This window comes from Dermochelys coriacea, chromosome 20 (genome assembly GCF_009764565.3).
Source record: "Dermochelys coriacea isolate rDerCor1 chromosome 20, rDerCor1.pri.v4, whole genome shotgun sequence".
NCBI lineage: Eukaryota > Metazoa > Chordata > Testudines > Dermochelyidae > Dermochelys > Dermochelys coriacea.
The window spans coordinates 9,692,069-9,717,851 of record NC_050087.2 but is presented as its reverse complement, the minus strand read 5'-3'; the positions used below and the strand labels follow the sequence as shown (position 1 = coordinate 9,717,851).

Sequence of the window (25,783 nt, the reverse complement as noted above, 5' to 3'; positions counted from 1 at the left end):
TTACCAGCCAGGCTGGACAAGGCACGGGACAAAACTATCCTCATTCCAGCAGAGGTCCCACTTGCTTCCATGGCAGCATTGCATGAGAATTGACATATTATAATTAATCATATTATGGTAGCACCTAGAGGCTCCAACTGAGACGGCACTGGGTTCTGTACTCAAACCTAGAAAGGGGCAGCCCCTGTCCTGGAGCATTTGTTTGCAAAATAACTAGGCAAGACCACAGGCACCAGCTTCCTCTGGGCCACTCAACCCCCCACCCCACCCCAAGCCCCGCCCCCACCCCACTCCTTCTCCAAGCCCCCGCCTCTTCCCACCCCCATCCCACCTCTTCCCACCCAGTTCCGCCCCCTCCCCCACAGTGCGTCCTGCACACCACAGAACAGCTGACTGTGGGAGGCGCTGGGATGGAGGGGGAAGAGTTGATCGGCATGGCGAAGAGTTGATCGGCATGGCCGCTGGCAGTGGGGAGCTGGCTGCCAGTGCGTGCTGAGCATCTGCTATTTTTTTCGGTGCCTATGGGCAAGACAGACAAAGGGTGGGAGGAGAAACAGAGGTACAGCAAGGGGAAGCTACTTCTCAAGTTAACACAGCAGGCCAGTGGCAGATTCAGGTCCCCTGACTCACAGCCTCGTGCCCGACCCATTCGCCCTGACTGCCTCCATAGAATGTAGGCTATTGTGTGAGTGGGAAATCCTGCACCGGCCAAAGAGGGATGAATGAAATGGGATCTTCTAGGACACTTTCATCTTAAATTCTCTGGGAGATATTCCTCTCTTGGCTCCACTGGAGTCCACAGGGTTGCAGAGGTGAGAGGAGAATGGGGCCCTGTGGTTCTGTGAGGTACCCACCAGGATTATGGCACAAACTGGTCCCAGGAAGCTCCAATGAAATCCTCTCTCCAGGCTGAGCCAGCAGCTACAGGCAGGGAGGAAGAAGAAGGTGACTTTAATGGGATTACTACTCTTTTTCAGCACTGGCAGCAGAGAGAGGGTGTCACAGGGCAGCTGGCTGTCAAAAACGAGATGGATCTCAGCCTGCCTGTGACATGGCCAACTCTCCTGTGGACAGCAGGCAAACAGCCCTCCCCATCTACCTCAGCATCTCCTGCTTTCGGCCACCACTTCCTCTTCCACCTCCTCAAATGACCCTTTCTGGTGGATGGGCACAGTATTGAGGGAGGGCCAGACATGCAGCGGATGTACATTGGCCTAGCTGCACTGAAGGAAGTGGAGCTACCCTGATTTACACCAGCTGAGGATCTAGCCTGGGGTGTCTAGAACTCGCCACACCCTGTTTTAGTGGATTTGTTCACTTTAGAGAGGGGATCTTCAGGGATTTGCCCACAGTAAGAAGGTGCGTTTGTTTCCTACCCACCAATGCCACAAACCCAGCCTGGGAGCTGGAAGTCAAGCTGGGATCTTTCTGGCTTGTTCTTCCACATCATCGGTGGGGTGAGGAGTGTAGATGTCTGACAGGTGGGCAACTCAACTACAGCGCTCAGGGCAGCCTAGTGTCACATTCAGCTCCCAGGCAGGGTGAGCAGGGAAATCTAGGTTCAAGTCAGACCTGGGGTGAGCCGGACAACCACATGGAAGCCACATCCCAGGTCCCCTGCAGGATGGGCACTGCACTTACTGTTTGGAAGTTCCATAGCCTCCAGGTTTCACTGCTGCAGAAACAGCCACCACCAGAGCTGGGAATCCGTAGCCAAATGGGTACATAAATCTCTTCTTGAACCGGCTGACGCTGGTGTAATTGACGACCTTCAGGTTCCTGACGGTGAGGAAGAGGTGCAGCCCCTCCAGGAACATCCAGGTGAAGCAGGCCAGGAAGAGGTAGTGTAGGAAGCCAGCAATGACAGCACACACCACCTGAGGACAGGATGAGAGAGAGCTCTGGGACACTGCTTCTGGGAAGGGAAATACTGAATTTGGAGGTGGGGGGACTTCTGTGAGGATTATATAGGGTTTTTTATTAAGACATGTCTCCAGTTATGGCTCTCTCCCAGAGAAAATACGTTCTTCTGTCTACAGGGTTTGTCTAAGGGCAAGCTGGCAACCCTTTCAATCATTTAGAGTCCAGCCCGGTCCTGATCTCCACTTAGAAAAGATGGTTTCTGGGGGTTGCAGTTCCCAAATGAACTGTGGAAATTGTTGGATACTGTGAGGAATCCTAGGATAGGGAGCAGGGACATAAACAAGTTCCCTCATAATAGGGAGAGACCTGGAGGGTGTAGGTTCTCTTCTCTGTATCTGCTTCAGGGTATAGGTGTCTTGTATCTGCCCATCAGTGTGGGGGCAGAGAGGACAGGCAGGGGACTGTGACTCTGGAAATCGAGGTTCCTTTGTCTGATGAAGGATGGAGCCCACAAGGGAAAGGGAAGGACTGGTTTCACCCACAGAGATTTCTTCTGGAGGGGAACAAATAATTATTTCTGCGCGACTAAAGAGCATGGAATAAATGTTACCGTCCAGCTGAGGGTATAAAAAGGTGCTGGAGTGAAGGGAGCTTTAGAAATGCTGACAGAGGATCTGGACACAGCTCAATTTTAAACCAAGAATACAAGTCGATAACAGACCCGACTGCGGGTGCGGGTCACCGCGGTGAGGAAGAGCATGTCGGCCAGGAAGAGGCAGAGGCAGAGCTGCAGGTGGAGGGAGGTGCTGACGTTGCGGATGGAGTGGCACAGCAGGAAGGTGAGGATGGCGAGGAGGAGGCATAGCAGAGAGAAGGTGAGTCCCACGTAGGTGATGATGGTCAGTGGGTCACTCTCCTGTAACACAGCAAAGGGAGACTCATGAGTGAGCCCTGTGATGCTATATGGGAAATAAAGGGAAGTAAGGACACCCCGGGGAATTACAGACCAGTCAACTTAACTTCCGTATCCAGAAAGATAATGGAGCAAATAATTAAGCAATCAATTTGCAAACACCTAGAAGATAATAAGGTGATAAATAACAGTCAACATGGATTTGTCAAGAATAAATCATGTCAAGCCAGTTCTTTGACAGGGTAACAAGCCTTGTGGATGGTGGTGACCAGGTAGATGTGGTATTTCTTGACTTTAGTAAGGGCTAGTCTACACTGGCAATGCTAAAGTGCTGCCATCGTGGCGCTTTACCATGGCTTGTGTAGTCGCGGCAGAGCGCTGGGAGGGGGTTCTCCCAGCACTTTAAAAAACCCACCTCCACGAGAGGTGTAGCTATCTGGTGCACTGTTTCACTGGCGCTATATCGCGCTGAAACTTGCTGTGTCCCAGGGGGTGTTTTTTCACACCCCTGAGCAAGAAAGTTTCAGCGCCGTAAATTGCCAGTGTAGACAAGCCCTAAGGCTTTTGATACTTCCCATAAACAAACTAGGGAAATACAGCCTAGATGGAGCTACTTTTAGGTGGGTGCGTAACTGGTTGGAAAATCGTTCCCAGAGATTAGTTATCCGTGGTTCACAGTCAAGCTGTGGGTGGGGGGAGAGGGACGAGGCAGCAAGGATACTGAGCCACCCGGCCTGCCTCACACAGGTAGAGAGTCACAGTTCCCCACAGAGACCCCCGTACTCCCTCCCTATGCAGAATGCGCATGTGACGTTGCACTCCATAATGTTTTATGAAAACATGCTTATGAGTGTAACTATGATGTTTCTGAAATATGCTTTATGCAAAAGTTCTCTTGTAAGGTATCATTACAAAGCTTAGGATCTACTGAGTGTGTTCATCCCATTTGTTTGCATGTATAATTTCTATGTTTGGAGTTAGGAGAATAAGATATAAACTTGTATCACTGATGTACACATGTTAAGTGGAAGCCATTAAGGGTGCTTCAGAATCAATCATCTGTAAATGGCTCTATTTACTTGCAAACCTTCCGGGTACGTGTGGACCAGCCCAGGAGGAATGGAGACTAGGGGTCTCACAGGACATATGACCATGTCACATGATACTGGAATCCATCTTAAATCTGGTACTTTCCCAGATTTAATCTGGTACTTTCCCAGGGTAGCTCCCCAGCCCACCTCTTCTGCCTGTGGCCCCGCCCATACTTCACCCCTTCTCCACCCCAGGCCCCGCCCCCACTCTGTCCAGGCCCTGCCCCTCCCCACTGTCTCCCTCCTCTCTTCCCTCCCACTCCCTGCTCATCCCCTTCCAGCCAAATCCCTGAACCCAAATGAAGCAAATGACATTAGAAAGAAATTGCAGAAGAGTGGGGGGGGGGGGGTTTTCAAAAGAAAATGGAGCATGTTTTCCACTGCATGCCAGAAGGTGAAGACTGGACATGCAGAAGGTACCTAATTAAAAGCACTAAATTTAGGAATAAAAAATGTCAGTCTCAGGTATTTTGATATACCCTGAAGTTTGTCAGAGATTTATTTGAAAAAACTTTGTAGTAAGGGCAAGTCAGCTGTCCTGCCGAATACAACATTAAATATTATGGAATACATGATGCAGCTCTTCTCTGTTTTACATTTTCTTAATCAGTATTTCTATGCTCATTTTATATTTTAAATGTACTCTTAAGCCTTCATAAAGTAATCATTCCAGATTACTACATATTTAACTCACTGAAACAAAGACATTATTTTAAATTAATCAGTCACAGAGGTTTAGTGTGTTCATAACAACGTTCATTGCTTTTAGAGAAAGGGAAAACTAATTTACTTTGTAAAAAGAAAAGGAGTACTTGTGGCACCTTAGAGACTAACAAGTACTCCTTTTCTTTTTGCGAATACAGACTAACACGGCTGCTACTCTGAAACCTTAATTTACTTTGTGTGATATCCATAACAACAGACACGTTTATGAAATTTCACCAACTTTAAAAAATATGTTTCCAAAGATTTTAGGCATAACAAAGGATTTTATATCTTACTAAGGTACTGATTTTGCTGGGGAGTTCTCTTAAAACTAGTTCATCAAATACAAGTAAAGAAAGGGAAACTCGTTTGTCCAGCTATCTGGAAGGAAAGGGGTGTTGTCCCTTTAAGAGCTAGCCTCTCTTCAATGGGGGGCAGGGGGGAGGGAGAAAGGGATGGACAGGAAGACTTTGGAAGTAAGTTTTCTGTACTGTAGTAATTAAAATTAAAATGTGTATTTTAGATAAGAGTGGTTGTTTGAAGGATTTATTTAAAAAACTAGATGTCTGATGATCCAAGCATTTAAAGCTAAAGATGAATACTCAGATTGTTTTCAGAGTAGCAGCCGTGTTAGTCTGTATTCGCAAAAAGAAAAGGAGTACTTGTGGCACCTTAGAGACTAACAAATTTATTAGAGCATAAGCTTTCGTGAGCTACAGCTCACTTCATCGGATGCATTACTCAGATTGTGGATCTAAAAATCTATGCAAGGATTCTTTAGAGATGTGATTTTATAATCTTCAGCAATCTTGTAATGAAATATTTTTAAAGCAAATTTTAAACTAAGGTCCTGTAGACTAACATGTTCTGAGTAAATATTACAGTAATGCACCACTGTTTTTGTCAGTAAATTCAGAAACTGACGATATATACCTAGGGGTTGCCAAATGCCTGTTAAATGGCTTCATTACCACTTGAATGGCTCTTTAACAGTTTCAATGTTGTGCTAATAGATCTGGCAGCCTGGAGGCTTTCACTTCACATTTGGGGACAATGTATACCTTCAAATCAGCGGCACTGCGATGGGTACCCGCATGGCCCCACAGTATGCCAACATTTTTATGGCTGACTTAGAACAACGCTTCCTCAGCTCTCGTCCCCTAATGCCCCTACTCTACTTGCGCTACATTGATGACATCTTCATCATCTGGACCCATGGAAAAGAAGCCCTTGAGGAATTCCACCATGATTTCAACAATTTCCATTCCACCATCAACCTCAGCCTGGACCAGTCCACACAAGAGATCCACTTTCTGGACACTACGGTGCTAATAAGCGATGGTCACATAAACACCAGCCTATATCGGAAACCTACTGACCGTTATTCCTACCTACATGCCTCTAGCTTTCATCTAGATCATACCACTCGATCCATTGTCTACAGCCAAGCTCTGTGATATAACCGCATTTGCTCCAACCTCTCAGACAGAGACAAACACCTACAAGATCTCTATCATGCATTCCTACAACTACAATACCCATCTGCTGAAGTGAAGAAACAGATTGACAGAGCCAGAAGAGTACCCAGAAGTCACCTACTACAGGACAGGCCCAACTAAGAAAATAACAGAACGCCACTAGCCATCACCTTCAGCCCCCAACTAAAACCTCTCCAACGCACCATCAAGGATCTACAACCTATCCTGAAGGACGACCCATCACTCTCACAGATCTTGGGAGACAGGCCAGTCCTTGCTTACAGACAGCCCCCCAATCTGAAGCAAATACTCACCAGCAACCACACACCACACAACAGAACCACTAACCCAGGAACCTATCCTTGCAACAAAGCCCGTTGCCAACTCTATCCACATATCTATTCAGGGGATACCATCATAGGGCCTAATCACATCAGCCACACTATCAGAGGCTCGTTCACCTGCGCATCTACCAATGTGATATATGCCATCATGTGCCAGCAATGCCCCTCTGCCATGTACATTGGCCAAACTGGACAGTCTCTACGTAAAAGAATGAATGGACACAAATCAGACGTCAAGAATTATAACATTCAAAAACCAGTTGGAGAACACTTCAATCTCTCTGGTCACTCGATTACAGACCTAAGAGTGGCTATCCTTCAACAAAAAAGCTTCAAAAACAGACTCCAATGAGAGACTGCTGAATTGGAATTAATTTGCAAACTGGATACAATTAACTTAGGCTTGAATAGAGACTGGGAATGGATGAGTCATTACACAAAGTAAAACTATTTCCCCATGTTATTTCTCCCCCCCACCCCACCCCCCACTGTTCCTCGGATATTCTTGTTAATTGCTGGAATTAGCCTACCTTGCTTGTCACCATGAAATGTTTTCCTCCTTCCCCCCCCCCCCTGCTGCTGGTGATGGCTTATCTTAAGTGATCACTCTCCTTACAGTGTGTATGATAAACCCATTGTTTCATGTTCTCTGTGTGTGTATATAAATCTCCCCTCTGTTTTTTCCACCAAATGCATCCGATGAAGTGAGCTGTAGCTCACGAAAGCTTATGCTCTAATAAATTTGTTAGTCTCTAAGGTGCCACAAGTACTCCTTTTCTTTTTGCGAATACAGACCAACACGGCTGCTACTCTAGATCCCCTCTGGAGTAGAGTCACCAGGCTGCAGCAGCTAGCTGTGTGAGCCTGCAGGAAGGGTCAGAACAGGGATAGGAAGAGGCAGAAGGGTGGACACTAAGCCCGAGCAGTGCCCCAAATTTTCAGGTGCCCTACACAGCCACCTATGCAGCTACATATGCCTAAGGATGGCCCTGAGTGGATCACAAGCTAAATATGAGTCAACAGTGTAACGCTGTTGCAAAAAGCAAACATCATTCTGCGAGGTATTAGCAGGAGTATTGTAAGCAAGACATGAGAAGTAATTGTTCCGCTTTATTCCTCACTGATTAGGCCTCAACTGGAAAATTGTGTCCAGTTCTGGGCACCACCTTTCAGGAAAGATGTGGATAAATTGGAGAAAGTCCAAAGAACAGCAACAAAAATGATTAAAGGTCTAGAAAACATGACCTATGCGGGAAGAGTGGAAAAAAATGGGTTTGTCCAGTCTGGAGAAGAGAAGACTGAGAGGGACATGATAACAGTTTTCAAATACATAAAAGTTTGTACTAGGAGGAGGGAGAAAAATTGTTCTTAACCTCTGAGGATAGGACAAGAAGCAATAGGCTTAAATTGCAGCAAGGGCGGTTTAGGTTGGACATTAGGAAAAACTTCCTAACTGTCAGGGTGGTTAAGCACTGGAATAAAGTGCTTAGGGAGGTTGTGGAATCTCCATCATTATTTTTAAGAGCAGGTTGGACTAATGTCTGTTAGGGATGGTCTAGAAAATACTTAGTCCTGCCTTGAGTGCAGGGGACTGGACTAAATAACTTCTTGAGGTCCCTTCCAGTTCTATGATTCTATGGAATATGGGTGACCATTTATATGTATAACAATATTACAAAATTTCAATGAATCTTACCAGATATACCATCTAAGGTATCAGTCGAAAAGTTACAATTTGTAAGTATGATCATCTTGTTTATATGTATGTATCATCTTTGCATCGTGAGTTATAAATGTGTGATATGTCTGTGCTGTGTTTCTGGGTGACACCCCCAGATAGGTTTCAGAGTAGCAGCCGTGTTAGTCTGTATTCGCAAAAAGAAAAGGAGTACTTGTGGCACCTTAGAGACTAACAAATTTATTTGAGCATAAGCTTTCGTGAGCTACAGCTCACTTCATCGGATGCATTTGGTGGAAAATACAGTGGGGAGATTTATATACACACACAGAGAACATGAAACAATGGGTTTTATCATACACACTGAAAGGAGAGTGATCACTTAAGATGAGCCATCACCAACAGCAGGGGGGAAAAGGAGGAAACTCTTTCATGGTGACAAGCACGGTAGGCCATTTCCAGCAGTTAACAAGAACATCTGAGGAACAGTGGAGGGTAGGGTGGTGGGGGGAGAAATAACATGGGGAAATAGTTTTACTTTGTGTAATGACTCATCCATTCCCAGTCTCTATTCAAGCCTAAGTTAATTGTATCTAGTTTGCAAATTAATTCCAATTCAGCAATCTCTCGTTGGAGTCTGTTTTTGAAGTTTTTTTGTTGAAGGATAGCCACTCTCAGCTCTGTAATAGAGTGACCGGAGAGCTTGAAGTATTCTCCGACTGGTTTTTGAATATTATAATTCTTGGCGTCTGATTTGTGTCCATTTATTTTTTTACGTAGAGACTGTCCAGTTTGACCAATGTACATGGCAGAGGGGCATTGCTGGCACATGATGGCATATATCACATTGGTAGATGCGCAGGTGAATGAGCCTCTGATAGTCCCAGACAGATTGGCATCAGCACTATCCAGTTTGTTTGATGGCCCATCAAGGGTAATCAGCTATACCTGTTGGGTCGCCCTCAGAGTTATATAAGTATGATAGAGTTATAATTATGTAGTAGTAGAAATAAAGATAGACAAAAGAGTATATAGGTATTGTAAAAAGGTATGAACATCAGTTCCATGCTGTTGAATTTCACTCTGTAACAAATGCAAGGCCAAAGTGCTAATTATTTCAGGCCGGTACAGGACAAAGAGTCTGTGCTGGAAAGTGATAGGAACTTTGAGGAAACAATGCTGTTCTTTAAAACAACACCCTGATGCTCTTCCCCCGCCAGGTCCCCTTGTCATGCCTATGTAAAGCTTGGTACCCAAAGAGGGAAAAATATATAGTGGGATAAAACTTGTTAAATGAATCAAGAGTCATAGATTGTGTTGTTAAGTAAAAGAATGAATGATGAGTGCATGGAATTGAGAGCCTGAAGCAGGGAAATAATTGGTTAGTAAATGGTGCCAGCCTAATCCTAAGAATTTCAACCTTGATATCGATGGGCCGAAGAATATGCAAAGTGGAGATAACCGGATGACCCCCGGAGGGCGAACCGGAATCCACTCAAAACGCATCAAGGAAGAACAAGAAGATAACACCTAGCCATCATGGAGCTGTCATGGATGTACCACCTGCTGATTGAGCTAATTGATGGTCATCTCAATTGTAAATTCAGCATGATGAAGCAACTTCCATAGACTTGTATTGAACCAGAGACCTATAAAAATTGGGTTCAGGGACTGTGTTCTTTGAGTTTGGTTCTACGACCACCCTCCAGGAGCATCGGATGCGCATCTGACAACGACTCGGCTCCACTCTCGTGTCCAGGCCACCTTGCCAGTGACTTGGCACGAGCAACATCTAGGCTGGTAACTATAACCACCTTTATGTAGAACCTGTGTGTGAATGTCTGTGTGTGTGAATGGATCTATATGGAAATTGCATATAAGAATATTTTGTTGTATTTACAATAAAATGTGGCAATTTGCCTTGTCCCTCTTACAAGATCCTGTTGGTATCATTTTTATTAGTGTAACATACCAGCGTTTCTCAAACGGGGGTCTGCGAGGACACTCCAGGGGGTCCAAAGTCCCTGCTGACCAAGTCCTCCACCTCGCTCCCAGTGCCTTCTGCATGCTGGAGAACAGCTGTTCAGCAGCATGCAGGAGGCACTGGGAGGGAGGGGAAGGAGTGGGCATGGGGGGTGCTCAGGGGAGGGGGAAGAAAGAGACAGGGAAGTGGAGGAGTAGGGGTGAACCGGGGGCGGGAAGAGGTGGGGTGGGGCCTTAGGGGAATAGATGGAATGGGGGTGGGGCCTGGGGCTGAGTGGCAGATTGCGAAAAATTTTAAATCAAAATGGGGGTCCTCAGGTTGCTAAAGTTTGAGAATCGCTGAGCTCTAGAATGAATGCATTGAGAGAAGCCAGGGGCTATGCCCATGAGTCAGCAGGACATGCCCATGGACAGGGGACTCCCAGTACCTTTCCATGCCCATGTGCTGTGAGCTTGTGTTTCCGACAGAGGAAGTACAAGCCACATGGAAAAGGATAGAAAAAGGCAGCTGCATCACCTCCATTTTGTCTTCAATCCTGCTTCTCACCTCTGGAGTAACTTCTTGACAAATTGAAGCTTTGAACAAAGGTCTGATAGACCCATCTAAGCTTTGGATGTGTTCCAGAGGGACTTTACAAGCCAGCAAACTCACCAACGCTGCTAAGAACCTGATATATGGACCTTGAAGTCATATGTATTGGATTGCTTTGATCATTTAACAACTCTCTTCTCTTTCTTTTCTTTTCATTTATAATAAAAACCTTTACTTTTAGATACCAAAGGATTGACTGGCAGCACGGTATTTTGGGTAAGAGCCAAACTAATATTGACCTGACAATGTGGCTGCCCCTTAGGAGATCAGAAGAACATTTTGTTAAGTGAATAGAGTTTTAAGTAACTTCTGATTTTACTGGCCCTATCTGCTGATTGGGAGCCAGAGACTGGAATGCAATAAAGGGGGCTGTGTGATTTCTTTTTTTCAGCTTCTCAATAACCAGTGTTGGGGATCTGGAGCACAGATTGTGACTGGTTGGTGATTCTAACTACAGTGTTAACCACCAGTTCTGGGGAAATCTGCTCTCCTTTGTGCAGCTTGCCATGACCTTGGCATTTTCAGTGTGGGCTACTCTAGGCACCTCAGATCAAAACCCCGCCCATCCTGTATGGCCACAGATTATACCCTGAGGTTCCTACTCAGCGGTCATTCAGGCAAAATTCCCACTGATTTTGTCCACGTAAGGAGCTCAGAGTCCAGCCCTTTGATCTGAGTCTGACACTGAGATACCTCCACTCCGGTGAGACCCATCAGGAGTGCGAAGCTGGAGAGATGGTCACAGCTGCAGATGGTGTGAGTGCTGTTCGTCTGGAGAATTTTGCAGCCATCCTCAGCCCAGGTGCCTTTCCCAGAGATGAATTTCCAGTGAACGCAGCGAGCCTCTTCCTCTTCTTTCTTTGCCTGGAAACAAAAACACCACATCATCATCCTCACTGGATCATGGGGAGAATACTGTTTCTTTTGTCACACGTTTCTAATAGACAATAATAAACCTGAAGTCATCAACAACTTCATGACTCTCATTGTGCTGCACGTAACAGCCATTTGGGACTTCCCTTTGGCAGTGGAAATACAAGTGATATCCTCCAGCTCCAATAGCACAAGTCCCTGACCCTAGAGCTAAAGTGGTAATTCCCTTAACTCTGGGCACTGTGGGGTCTATGACACACAATTGTGAAGTTTTGATTTGAGCCATTAAAAGGCATTCACACACACCCCCACAAATACCCACATGCACTCTAGCAAGTTCATTACTTTGTCAAAGATGGCACTATCTCATGCTGTTTCCCTGAACTCTTCTATCTATAGGGCAGAGGTTCCCAAACTGTGTGGTGCACCCCCCTTTGGAGGGAGATGACAGGTCCCGGGTCAGTCCCCATGGGGGGCAGAGAGGGAGCACCACCCAGCCCCTCCCCACCCTGAGCTCTGCTCTGGTCCCACCAGTGGTCGCATCCCTGACTTCCAGTCCCATGTCTGGCACCGTCCCCAGCTTCAGCATGGCTCCACTCCCAGCCCCAGCCTCTTGCAGCTCCATTCCCGGCCCAGGCTGGGGGAAGGGGCGGGGCTGCGAGTGGAGCCGCACCTCGCCAAGGACTTAGCTGCTGACCCCCACCGCAGCGTGGCTCCTGCTCCATTCCTGCTCCCAGCCATGGCTCTGGCCCTGCTTCCAGACCCAGACACACCACCAGCTGCAGTCCCATACTTGGCCCCTTACCCCTGTCTGTGTCCTTTCCCCCTGCCCCGAGCCATGGCCTCACTCCCGGCCCTGGCTCAGGGGAAGGGCTGTGAATGGGGTGGGGGGGGGGTTGCGACTCTCAAAACTTTGGGGACCACTGCTATAGGGAACTGCCTTCCATTTATTCCTGCTCTAAGGGGTGAGCCAGGCACAGTTGTTACTCCTGAACATTTTACATGATGAATCATAACCCAATCAGGCCTGGTGTGAAACCTATGTAATGTCCTCCCCAGCATCAGGATGGAAGAAGCTCCCTCTCTTTCTCAGTTAACTGTTTCTCAGTCCAGAAAGGCAGCAGAACTCAAATGCCCTGCAGGAGACGCACCTTTTAAGTGACCAGCTGGAGTCCCAGGCACACAGCAAAGTAAAAGGATCTACACTCACCTGTCTATGGCACAGGGTGAAGTTCACAGGTTTGGAGAGGTTCATGGGCCTCCCATCTCCGATAGCCCCACTCACCACCCTGGAATTCAGGTGAAAATTCCTCAATTTCTCATCAGCCATTAGATCTCCCTCTTTGAGAAATGTTGTGTTAATGATGTCGTCCAGGGTGAAGTAAGAAATAAAAGCAACAGCCCAAGGATCTGAAAACATGAAATGATGCCTCATCATAGAGGCAGGGACACTGAGACAAAGAAAGAGCAAGCCAGGTGCCAAAGGTCACAGCGAGTCTGGGGCAGAGCTGGGAAAAGAACCCAAGAGTCCTGGATAGCATTTTGAGCTTTAACTCCTAGAATATGTTGCCTCCTCCCTCTTCTTCCACAGAAGCACTTCTGTGTTGGAAACATCTGGCGTGCACTATGGGAGTGTGATTCCTAAAGTGCACTAACGTACATTAAAGCACACTAGGGAACCTTTAGTACACACTATATAGGGTCTATATGGACCAATTAATGCACAGTTAGTTAGTGCTCTTTAGAAATCATACCCCCATACTGCACATTATCCAGCTCGGTACACTAGGTGAAAGGCACTGAGGTGAAGCCATAGTTTTTCTTGGTTAGGAGAGGCAGAGGGGTTGGTTAGTGAGGAGCTTTCCCTGGGGCTAAAGAATTAAGAACAAGTCCCAGTTACGTCATACTGGCTTGAAAATTGGAGTAAAATTGGTAAATATTATCCTGCTTCCATTCCAGGAAGTCACACACGTCAACCTGGGGCCTAGCTGGGCTCATCATCAGGACATCATGTGTTGAGCCAACGGATCTCTGATCTTTCCATTCTCTGGACCAATTCATATGCCTATCAAAGCTTTTCTCTCCTCCCTGCCCCACATGGGTTGGTTTTCATGCTGCGGGACAGCTAGGTATGAAGGGCTCTGCAGAGCTCAATGGCCTGAGAAACACTGGCTCAGCCAACAAGGTCCACACTAGTGTCAGGATAACAAAGGCAAGCAAGGCAGTGTGGGGTGAGATGAAGGGGAGACTAGGCCTGGGGTTTGGTGTCTAAAGAGGTGAGTGCCTGGGAAGCACCAGGATAGTACCTTTTGTGGCTGCTCTGGTGACAGCATTGCAGTGAATGTCCATTGTCTGATTCTGACCTCTCAGCCTGAAGACCTCATCACAGCGACCTGCAGCTGGGACGAGGAGCGTCTCGATAGCTGGGGAGGGAAATGGCAAAGCCTCTTGCTGCAAGGGCAAGGCAGATTTGGAGCTCCACCATCTCTGAATCCCACCACCATTCCCCAATTTCTCCTCACCTCCATGCCTCTGTGTTTCCCTAAGCCCCTCTGGCTGACCTTCTGTGATCCGTCATGCCTGTGCCCCCATGAAGATGCCACTGTGCCAAGAGGCATAAGGCAACTTCTCCCTGCTGCCTCACCTCTGCGCTTTAGCAGGGGAAGCAGCAAAAAGGGGTTTTTCTGGAGCAAGGAGAGAAAGGAGGAAGCAATGGCAGCTGCGTGTGGTGACAGGAGATTTGCATTGCTTTTAAAACCCTCTCAGGCAGCTGCTATTGCTGCAAAGCCCCAGGGCTGGGTTTATGGGTGGCGGGTAGCATAGGCTGGGGAAGGTTGTGCCTCCCCAAACAGCCTGGCATGGCCATGCCATGCTCCGCCTCCAGGCCTCCTCCTGCCTGCTTCCAGTTCCCTTCCTGCTCTTCCATGGCTGAGAGCCTGGGGCAGGCAGGCTAGGGCCGGTGCTCACAAGGCCCAGGGCTGGGGGCGCTGGGGCTGAGGCCATGCCACATCATGCTGTCTGCCCATCTCCCCAGTGCTGGAGTTGGGGAGGCTCCAGCTACCCAGAGCTCTAGGGCTGGGGGTGCCCCCGCTGCACTACCCATCTGACACTCCGGGTCTGGGATACTGCGGGGTGCGAGGCGGGTTTCTCTGGGCTCTAGTGGAAGACGGGGGATGGAAGAGGAGGGGACGGGCCTTGGGCAGAGAAGGAGGGGCCTGGGGCTAGTTTCTCTCAATGGTTAACCTCTCTCAGTGGCTCATTCACCTGCCACCCACGGCTGGGTTTTAAACCCTGAGAGAGGGGCAGTGAAGCTTCAGTGGTGTTCTGTCTTGAAAAGAGTATAACCCCCTTCTCACAGCCACCACGAACTGTTGTGGGAGCCTCTCATCCTCCTCACCCATAAACTCTGTTGTCATGTTCTGGGTCTTCTTCTCAGGAGACCTCAAAGCAGCCGTCAGTGCAGCCAATTCCACACTCCGCAAGAGGAGGGTCACAGCAGAGGCCACCTCCCTCTTGCTCTCGTTCCCACCAATACTGAGGATGGAGCTATTCAAGAAGGAACCAAAGGGGCGAGCAACTTCCTGGGATTGGGAAAGGAAATACCCTGAGAAGGACGGAGGATTTCAGTGGTTCATGAGCCACATTCTTCAGACTCCCAGGGGAACAATGACCCTTTTAGGGACATAAGGGTTCATAGTGACCTTCCCATTCAGAGGGACTGCAGCATTCTCAAAAGAGGGAGCCCTTTACTGAGTGAGTGAGGCTACTGAGGCTTGCTCAGGACTTCACAGTAACCTGAAGCCAGGGTACGTCTAACACGGTGTGTCATTCGCTCCTCATCCTTGGTGCCTTCAGTGTAGGTGCCAGAGAACATTACAACAAATCAGCAGGCGTCTAGGTTCTCTCTGTGTTGCCCTGGAAGCAATTTGGATCTTCCTAGGACCAGTGGGGACAGAACCCAGATCCCCTGCCACTTCAGCTAGAGATCATGCACATACACACCCACACCCCTTTTCTGAAGAGCAGCTACAATTTCCCCCAAAAAGAAAAGGAGTACCGGTGGCACCTTAGAGACTAACAAATTTATTAGAGCATAAGCTTTCGTGAGCTACAGCTCACTTCATTGGATGCATTTGGTGGAAAAAACAGAGGAGAGATTTATATACACACACACAGAGAACATGAAACAATGGGTTTATCATACACACTGTAAGGAGAGTGATCACTTAAGATAAGCCATCACCAGCAGCAGGGGGGGGAAAGGAGGAAAACCTTTCATGGTGACAAGCAAGGTAGGCTAATTCCAGCAGTTAACAAGAATATCAGAGGAACAGTGAGGGGTGGGGTGGGAGGGAGAAATACCATGGGGAAATAGTTTTACTTTGTGTAATGACTCATCCATTCCCAGTCTCTATTCAAGCCTAAGTTAATTGTATCCAGTTTGCAAATTAATTCCAATTCAGCAGTCTCTCGTTGGAGTCTGTTTTTGAAGCTTTTTTGTTGAAGTATAGCCACTCTAAGATCTGTGATCGAGTGACCAGAGAGATTGAAGTGTTCTCCAACTGGTTTTTGAATGTTATAATTCTTTACGTCTGATTTATGTCCATTCATTCTTTTACGTAGAGAATCAGACGTAAAGAATTATAACATTCAAAAACCAGTTGGAGAACACTTCAATCTCTCTGGTCACTCGATCACAGATCTTAGAGTGGCTATACTTCAACAAAAAAGCTTCAAAAACAGACTCCAACGAGAGACTGCTGAATTAATTTGCAAACTGGATACAATTAACTTAGGCTTGAATAGAGACTGGGAATGGATGAGTCATTACACAAAGTAAAACTATTTCCCCATGGTATTTCTCCCTCCCACCCCACCCCCCACTGTTCCTCTGATATTCTTGTTAACTGCTGGAATTAGCCTACCTTGCTTGTCACCATGAAAGGTTTTCCTCCTTTCCCCCCCCTGCTGCTGGTGATGGCTTATCTTAAGTGATCACTCTCCTTACAGTGTGTATGATAAACCCATTGTTTCATGTTCTCTGTGTGTGTGTATATAAATCTCTCCTCTGTTTTTTCCACCAAATGCATCCGATGAAGTGAGCTGTAGCTCACGAAAGCTTATGCTCTAATAAATTTGTTAGTCTCTAAGGTGCCACCGGTACTCCTTTTCTTTTTGCGAATACAGACTAACACGGCTGCTACTCTGAAACCTGTAATTTCCCCCAAAGTGAGACTGCTATACCAATGCTCAGGGCATTTGGCCATAGAGCGCCCACACACGTAGGGCAGAACCTCTAACCTCCAGCGATGCTGCTCTGTCCTCTGCACACATGGTCTCCAAATTCACTAAGGTTGAATTCATGAAGGAGCAAAATTCACTGGTGCTGCCCTGCAGAACAATCAGAGGAAATGGGTTATTTCTACAAGCATGGAAAAGCCACCCAAAATTAAGGTAAATGGTTCCTCATCGTGATCTTGCTTTGATCTCTGGTTGGCTGGCTGTCCCACTACAATGCCCACAGATTAAAACATGTTAAGGCTAAGTGTGGTAAAGCCCACAGACATGCTGATATTTCACATACTATTGAAGGTTTCATTCATATTAATGAATTTCTCCTTCCTTTCCTCACAGGGCTTTGTAAGGATTATTATCCGCCTTCTACAAGTGGGGAACCGGTGCACAGAGAGACTGAGCAAATTGCCCAAAGTCACACAGTGAGTCTGGGGCAGAGATGGGAACCGAACTCTGACTTCCTGTATCTCTGGCTGGTGCCTCAACTGCATAACTCTGATGTTCATTGGGGGCGTCACACACCTAAGCATGATATGGTCGAGTTTTCAAAAGCACTTTGTGTTGGACTGATTCTGCTCCCACTGAAGTCAGTGGTAAACCTTGGATAAGCAGAGAATCCTCAGGCTCAAAGTTTTCTGTATACTCTTTGTGACAACCCTCAAAGCCCAAATAAACCCCTTACACATACCTGCTGAAAGACATCTTTGCACATCTTCAACTGCTCTTTTATCTGTTGAGTCTCAGTCTGGCATTTAAAGGTAACATCTAGCAACAGAAAGAGAGGCACGGACAATTACATCAAGTCTACATCTGCAGGGCTAAGGTTTTCAAAAGTGTCTCATGATTTGAGACATCTTAAAAGGGCCCTGACTTTCAAAAGTGCTGAGCACTCACCCTCTGAAAATCAGGCCCCTTTAAGGTCTCAGGTTAGGCAACCAAAATCACAAGGCGGTTTTGAAAATCTTGGCCTAAGTGACATACCTAAGACCACACTCACACGGACTCTATGACGGAGCTGGGAATGGAAGCTTGATCACTTGAGTCCTAGCCTAGCATTTTAGCCACAAGGGCCATCCTTTCTTCCTTCCAGAATACAAAGTTGGTGATCTCCTGAAACCCAGCAGGTGTTTTCTCCCTTTAACTCCATTGATCCCTTAAGCCCTGTCTGACAACTTTCAACTGAGTCTATAATCAGTTAGCAATATGCTCAGCCCTAAAAGCCTGATGTGTGTCCACACATCACCTGGTTAATACTCACTTAAGCTTTGTCTGTGTATCTCATTGATCAGTGTGTCTTATGTGTCCTCGGGGGCTGCTCCACCAAGGGTCTGGTTCTGCTACAGTTCCTAGCTATGGGAGTTCGTCCCTTAGCTCAATCAGGAGTGGGTCATGGTGTTACAAGGTCCTGGGTTTGTTCCTTAGTGATTACCAAGATGACAGTTGTTACATCAATACTCGAGACGTTTCCCTTCCCAAGAACTGTTCTAACCCTGCTATTGTACTTCTAAAAGGCCTGAGTCTCATCAAGGTATGTCTACACTAGAAATGCTAAAGTTGTGCAGCTGCAGCTGTGTCACTGTAGTATAGACACTGACTATGGTGATGGAAGGGTTCTTCCATTGCTGTAGTAAATCCACCTCTGAGAGGTGGCAGCTAGGACAAGAGAAGAATTCTTCTATTGACCTAGTGTTGCCTACCCTGAGGCTTAGGCTGCTTTATGAATGACTGAAGTTGTAGGTGTTGAGCAGGCCTCAGTTACACTAAAAGCCTTATGTTGCTCTGGTCTGGAAAAGGCGGTTCAAGTGGGTGGAAAAAGGCTCCTAAGAATGTTCCCTGTGGAGGGACCCTCCACAGCTAGTGTGGAGCTGGTATAAGGGCCTTTACATGATCTTGACTTCATCTGCAAGGTAGATCAAGGATGTGGTCAGAATGTACCATGCTACAGCTACTTTCTGGTTCTCAGGCGCCATGGGAAGCAGAGGGTAAATTACAGCAACCCTGCATGGTCCCAGAATGCATAGAGCACAAAGGTGGCTCAAAGCTACCTTTTCCTCCACCCTTTCTGTGCCCTGGTTCAAGCACAGGAGTGGCATAAGTAAGAATCAGGCACAAAATTCCCTTGGGTACCCAGAGGGCATTACAACCAAGTGTAGGAGCAAAACTGCAACGGTTCTTAAACCAATTCAGAACAGCTGGCGAGCATCTGCTTAACTGCATGAGCTGGGCGGAAACTAGTTGAGTGCAGCTAGCAACACAGGTACAATCTTAGGGCTGGACTACACCTAAAAGTTAGGTAGATCTAGCTATGTCACTCAGGGGTGTGAAAAATTCACACCATTGAGAGATGTAGTTAAGGCGTCCTAAACCCAATGTCGACCCTACTAGGTTGACACAAGAATTCTTCCATCAACCCAGATACCGTCTCTCGGCGGGGTGGATTAACTACAGTGACAGAAAAACCCCTTCCATTGCTGTACCTAGTGTCTACACAACAGTGCTACAGAGGCACAGCTGCAGCGCCGTACCTGCTGCTGTAGCTTCTGTAGTATGGACATAGCCTGAGTAACTGTGGCTAGTGGTGGCCTAGGATGGCATGCTGGGCCAAATTCTCAGCTGGTGTAACTCAGTGGAGCCCCATCAAAATCAACAGACTTTACACCAGGGCCATACACAGAAACTGTAGTCAAAATAGATTTAAAACCCAGGCTACTCACTCTTCCTGCAGGAACCCGGAATCCCATAGCTGTCCATCGCAGCAGTGCCAACACTCAAGAGTGCGAATGGAGAGCTGGCGTGTTCCACAGCATGGGATCTCATGGCAGGTCCAAGCGTATGCATGCCCCAAACGTACTTAGTGCCCCGGACTTGGTTCCACTCCACACTCCTTAGACGCTGATTGTCTAAGATGATGGCACCAGTCTCTGATGTATTGGCCACCATCAAGGCAAAGTTCTGGAAGCCCTCCTGGTTATTTATAGAATACATCAGGCAATAACTGGCAACATCTGGAACATTCATCAGGAAGGCATGGGAGGAATTAGGGATAGCTGCGCCCAGGCTGTAGAACATCACCTGGATGCTCACATTAGCAGAGATGTAGACTGGGATAGAGGGCTTGACAGGAAGTTGGTGTACACTGCCTCCTGTTAGAGTAACATTCTCTTGGTGTTCCCCTCGTTGATACAACACAGTTGTGCTCTGGGAAGCAGTGATATAGACTATTTCATCTGCTTTCTGCCAGGGTAAGGGAGGAATGATGTATGTTGTACCCCAGCTGCAAACTGGTAGGAGCTGCTCAAAGACGTGGTTGCATTTTGTGCTATTACAAAAACACACCTGGCCAACCAAGACGGCCACTGGCTTTTCTGAGACAATCCTGGTGCCAGACAGATCTTCTATGCCTTGTAACTGGATGCCTTGTAAACTGAGAAGCTTAAATTTCAGTTTGCTGTCAGTGGAGTGGACCTGTGTTAGGTAATGTAACTTGCCTTTCACATGGATCTCCATGGAGTTGGGCTCTTGGTACGTTATAACAGAGAACTCTGGATAACTATCTAAGGGTTCCGTAGAGGGAGTCACTACGTAGTATTCATTTCCTAAGCTGGAGACAGGATACAGCACAGTGGTCTCCGGGCTCACATGTTTGTTACTGACAGACACTACCGAGATATCTTTGTCAGCCTTGACTAGGACCACGTTGGAGAACGTGGCACTGCCCTCAACTCCCACTGACTCTGGTAGCCTGACCTGCACCATCTCTCCCTGATTTACCATAGTCTTATTCTCTAACCTTGCCCTGTGAAACAGGTAATTGGAGATGAAAACAGACACTGAAGTGAAGGCAAAGTAACCAGTAATTTGCAATTCAAATTGATGAGAGTTCCCACAGTCCTTCATGTAGGAGGTGATGAATTCTCTTCCCAGAGTCTCAGTCTGACAAGTGCCTGCAAGGAAAAATAGCAGTAAAACATTGGAGGTAGAGAGAGACACTGTCAAGAGGTGGATAGAGTAAAAGGGACTGGATCAATTTTGTTCAGGTCAAAAATTAAGACTCAGTAAAAAGAAATGGAGCTTGAAAATCTTAATGCAGCTAGAAATTTTTCCCATTATATTTTTAATCTAAATAAAATAATTTTCATTAATAGTACACATTATTTTAAATAATAAAAAAGGACAACCTAGACAGCTTAGAACCAAACAAAAACTTTGGAACCAAACATGACTTCGGGGAATGTTCCAGTCTGGACCAGAACTCCATGATTGTCCCTGATCTCTAATAGTTTAGAACCAGAATCCTGGATCCAAACACACATGGAAACATAGAAAAATGTCAGATCCAGATGCACACTTAATGATTTGGACTCAGCTCTAAGAATAATTGTTTGCCCTTCGCTAGCACCTCCTGTCTAAATTCAAAACACTTTACAGACAGACATTAAATAATTCTCAGTCCCACCACGAGATGGGTCAATATTACTGTCTCCATTGCACTGAGCGGAAAATTAAGGGACAGAGAGGATTAGGAGCTTGCTCAAAGTAACCCCACAAATCAGCAGTAGAACTAAGATAGCATCCAGGTTTCCTACTCTCAGTCTCTTGTGCTCCAAGCGTTAAAACCTATAGAACCTTAGTCTGTTGTGCTGAGAAGGGTAGGTGCCTTGGGCTTATTTGGCTAAGGTGATAATAAAACCCTTTTGTACTGTTACAACATTAAACACATAAATATGGTTTGGGTCTTGTGTCAAGTTATCACTGGCACCATCTCCTGTTGTGACCACCACCATTAAATATATATATATACAGAAAGAGAGAGAGAGAAAGAGAGAGAGAGAATCTTTTATTAAACACACATAAGAAACAGATTAATAAAATTACAATTTAAAAAGTTCAATAAAAATTTCATTTAATTTCCCTTTTAGTTATACAGGGCCAGATCTTCAGCTACTGTAAATCAGTGTAGCACCACTGGCTACAACAGACCTTTGCTGATTTACAACACATGAGGATTCTGCCCATTACCCCCCAGCTGACATCCTACTTGGCTCTTTATAGAGAGATCCAGAAACATCGTATCTCCCAATAAACATTTTACCCTCACTCCCAGAGCTCTCTCTCTGTCCTGAGTGGAAAGATAATTAAGGCCAAATGTAATATAGCTTCTCAAATTTCCACTAGCTGAGAATCTGGCTGTCTAGCTTCAGGCCCTTTAATATGATCAGTGAGGGGAGATATTGTGAAATGCTGGGCCTCCTTCTCCTATCCCTTACACCATATGGCCGCCATCGATTTCAGTGCATTTCTCCTGATTTACATTGATGTATGTGAGAAGAGAATGAGGCCCATCATTCTTAGCCTGAACAGGAGCTGGCGGCAGGGCTGGATTTAGGGGCAGGTGACCCAGGCAACCACCTGGGGTGCCAGGCTTGGGGGAGCACCGGGCTCGGGGTGCTGTTTTTGTTGTTAGCGACAAAAGGGAAAACAGAATGTCTGAAGTAAAATGTTTCAGGTATTCCGTATGTGGATTCATTTTTCACTAGCCTCCAAGAATGTTCTGGACCTTTATAGGATCTCATGGAGCCTTCCAGATTTTCTGAGAACTACATTTTCCTGCAGCCTCCTAGAATGTTGTCAGCCATGCCCTCGTGACTATACTCGGAGCAGGGCAGCACCAAGGGCTGGTAACTTTCTAACTGCACAAAACCAAACACCCTGGCCCCCGCCCCCTTCCCCAAGACCCCGCCACTTCCCCAAGGCCCTGCCCCCACTCACTCTAGCCTCCCTCCCTCCATTGGTCGCTCTCTGCCCCCCTCACTCACTTTCATTAGGCTGGGGCAGAGAGTTGAGTTGTGGGAGGGGGTGAGGGCTCCATCGGGGGTGCGGGCTCTGGGATGGAGTTTGGATGTGGGAGGGGGTTCCAACCTGGGGCAAGGATTTGGGAGGCGGGTGAGGGTGCGGGGTCTGGAAGGGAATTAGGGTGAAGAAGTGGGTTCTGACCTGTGGCAGGGGGTTGGAGTGCAGGTAGCGGTGCGGGGTCTGGGAGGGAGTTTGGGTGCAGGTTGTGGTTCCAACCTAGGGTAGGGGGTTCAGGGTAGGGGCTCTGGCTGGGCGGTGCTTATCTCAGGCAGCTCCCAGTCAGTGGCGCAGAGGGCTAAGGCAGGGTCCCTTCCTGCCCAGGCTCCACACTGCTCCCAGAAGTGGCCAGCATGTTCTGCCCCCTAGGCAGAGGCGCAGTCAGGTGGCTCTGTGCAGTGTGCACTGCCCATGCCCACAGGTGCTGCCTCCACAGCTCCCATTGGCCGCAGTTCCCAGCCAATGGGAGCTGTGGAGCTGGCCCTGGGAGCAGCAGCAGCAGCACTTGGAGCTTCTCTGATCACCACTGAGCCTAGGGGCTGGACGTGCTGGCTGCTTCCGGGGAGCTACTCAAAGACAGGGCAGGCAGGAAGCCTGCCATAGCCTCATTGCACCACCGACCTGACTTTTAATGGCCCGGTGAGTGGTGCTGTCTGGAGCCACCAGGGTCCATTTTCGACTGGGCGCTTCAGTTGAAAACCGGATGCCTTGCAACCCTAGTATCACCAGTTAATCTTATGAGACAGGGATAAATCATGCATACAAATCATGTATCCAAGTCATGAAATGAACTACAAATGCAATTAAAAAATAAGGTATTTAAAGGTTGAATAAATGGAAGGGGGTGCACACAATTTAGTCTAGGGCGGCCCTGGCTGCTGTCCTCAATGCCTCTCAGGATTTAGCTCCATTTGTAGGATCATAGAATCATACAATATTAGGGTTAGAAGAGATCTTAGGAGGTCATCTAGACCAGTGCTACTCAAAGTGGTGGTCCGCAGACCGGTGCTGGTCTGCAAGCCATCGGCTGCCGGTCTGCACGCACATTGGAAAAAAAAATTGCCGGTCCCCCACATCAGATAGCTTGAGAAGCACTGGGCTAGACCAATCCCCTGCTCAAAGCAGGATCAACACCAACTAAACCATCCCAGCCAGGGCTTGGCAAGCCAGGCCTTAAAAACCTCTAAGGATGGAGATTCCATCACCTCCCTTGGGAACCCATTCCAGTGCTTCACCACCTACCTGGTGAAGTAGTGTTTCCTAATATCCAACATACACCTCCCCCACTGCAACTTGAGACCATTGCTCCTTTTCCTGTCATCTGCCATCACTGAGAACAGCCGAGCTCCATCCTCTTTGGAACCCCCTTCAGGTCGTTGAAGGCTGCTATCAAATCCCCCCTCACTCTTCTCTTCTGAAGACTAAATTAACCGCAGTTCCCTCAGCCTCTTCTCATAAATCATGTGCCCCAGCCCCCTAAAAATTTTCATTGCCCTCCGCTGGACTCTCTTCAATGTGTCCACATCCCTTCTGTAGTGGGGGGACCAAAACTTTGCAATATTCCAAGTGTTATTCCTTGACTTTAGCAAAGTTTTTGATACGGTCTCCCACAGTATTCTTGCCAGCAAGTTAAAGAAGTATGGGCTGGATGAATGGACTATAAGGTGGATAGAAAGCTGGCTAGATTCTCAGGCTCAACAGATAGTGATAAATGGCTCCATGTCTAGCTGGCAGCCAGTATCAAGCGGAATGCCCCAAGGGTCGGTCCTGGGGCTGGTTTTGTTCAATATCTTCATTAATGATCTGGAGGGTGGCGTGGATTGCACCCTCAGCAAGTTTGCAGATGACACTAAACTGGGAGGAGTGGTAGATATGCTGGAGGGTAGGGATAGGATACAGAGGGACCTAGACAAATTAGAGGATTGGGCCAAAAGAAATCTGATGTGGTTCAACAAAGACAAGTGCAGAGTCCTGCACTTAGGAAGAATCCCATGCACTGCTACAGACTAGGGACTGAATGGCTAGGCAGCAGTTCTCCAGAAAAGGACCGAGGGGTTACGGTGGATGGCAAGCTTTATATGAGTCAACAGTGTGCCCTTGTTGCCAAGAAGGCTAACGGCATTTTGGTCTGTATAAGTAGGAGCATTGCCAGCAGATCGAGGGACGTGATCATTTCCCTCGATTCAGGATTGGTGAGACCTCATCTGGAGTACTGTGTCCAGTTTTGGACCCCACACTACAAAAAGGATGTAGAAAAATTGGAAAGAGTCCAGCGGAGGGCAACAATGAGGAGAGGCTGAGGTAACTGGGATTATTTATTCTGCAGAAGAGAAGAATGAGGGGGGATTTGATAGTTGCTTTCAACTACCTGAAAGGGGGTTCCAAAGAGGATGGATGTAGACTGTTCTCAGTGGTAGCAGATGACAGAATGAGGAGTAATGATCTCAGGTTGCAGTGGGGGAGGTGTAGGTTGGATATTAGGAAATACTGTTTCACTAGGAGAGTGGTGAAGCACTGGAATGCGTTACCTAGGGAGGTGGTGGAATCTCCTTCCTTAGAGGTTTTTAAGGTCAGGCTTGACAAAGCCCTGGCTGAGATGATTTAGTTGGGGATTGGTCCTGCTTTGAGCAGGAGGTTGGACTAGATGACCTCCTGGGTCCCTTCCAACCCTGATATTCTGATTCTATGTGTGGCCTCACCAGTGCTGAATAGAGGGGAATAATCACTTTGCTCAATCTGCTGGCAATGCTCCCACTAATACAGCCCAATGTGCCACTGGCCTTCTTGGCAATAAGAATTTCCCAGTGCTTCTAGTTTCTATATGAAATTGATTATGATCTCAATTTTCATTTGCAATTCTATAATACTCACAGCTTCTTAAAGAGGAAGCTGCCAAAACGACAGATCCAGAGTTACCGCTACTTCATTCTCCCTCACTCCTTTCTGACAGACTTCCAGGGACTGCAGTCCAGTATATGAAGTCACCAGCTACCGCTTTCTGGACCCACCTCTGGCTTTTCAGTATGGCCTAGTGACACTATTAAAAGACCTCTCACTGGGACATGGCAGCAGAAAGAGGTTCTTGTCCACCATGGGACAGAGTGTGAGCAGACTAAAA

General features: G+C 47.2%; 1 protein-coding gene across 5 annotated transcripts in view; it reads right to left on the bottom strand.

Annotated features, from left to right (window-relative positions):
* Positions 1–25,783, bottom strand: part of LOC119846000 (adhesion G protein-coupled receptor E1-like) — a 32,448-nt gene that overhangs the window by 4,225 nt on the left and 2,440 nt on the right. For 3 of the 5 annotated variants that reach the window (XM_043506762.1, XM_038379061.2, XM_043506760.1), the window contains exons 3-12: positions 19,530–20,759; positions 17,504–17,580; positions 16,822–16,911; positions 14,918–15,101; positions 13,827–13,943; positions 12,731–12,930; positions 11,341–11,511; positions 2,585–2,779; positions 1,642–1,877; positions 855–921 (exon numbers count right to left, since the gene is read on the bottom strand). In XM_043506762.1, coding sequence (XP_043362697.1) covers positions 855–921; positions 1,642–1,877; positions 2,585–2,779; positions 11,341–11,511; positions 12,731–12,930; positions 13,827–13,943; positions 14,918–15,101; positions 16,822–16,911; positions 17,504–17,580; positions 19,530–20,759 — 2,567 coding nt within the window. The remainder of the gene's footprint in view (positions 1–854; positions 922–1,641; positions 1,878–2,584; positions 2,780–11,340; positions 11,512–12,730; positions 12,931–13,826; positions 13,944–14,917; positions 15,102–16,821; positions 16,912–17,503; positions 17,581–19,529; positions 20,760–25,783) is intronic. The other 2 variants (XM_043506761.1, XM_043506763.1) reach the window with 2 other exon arrangements.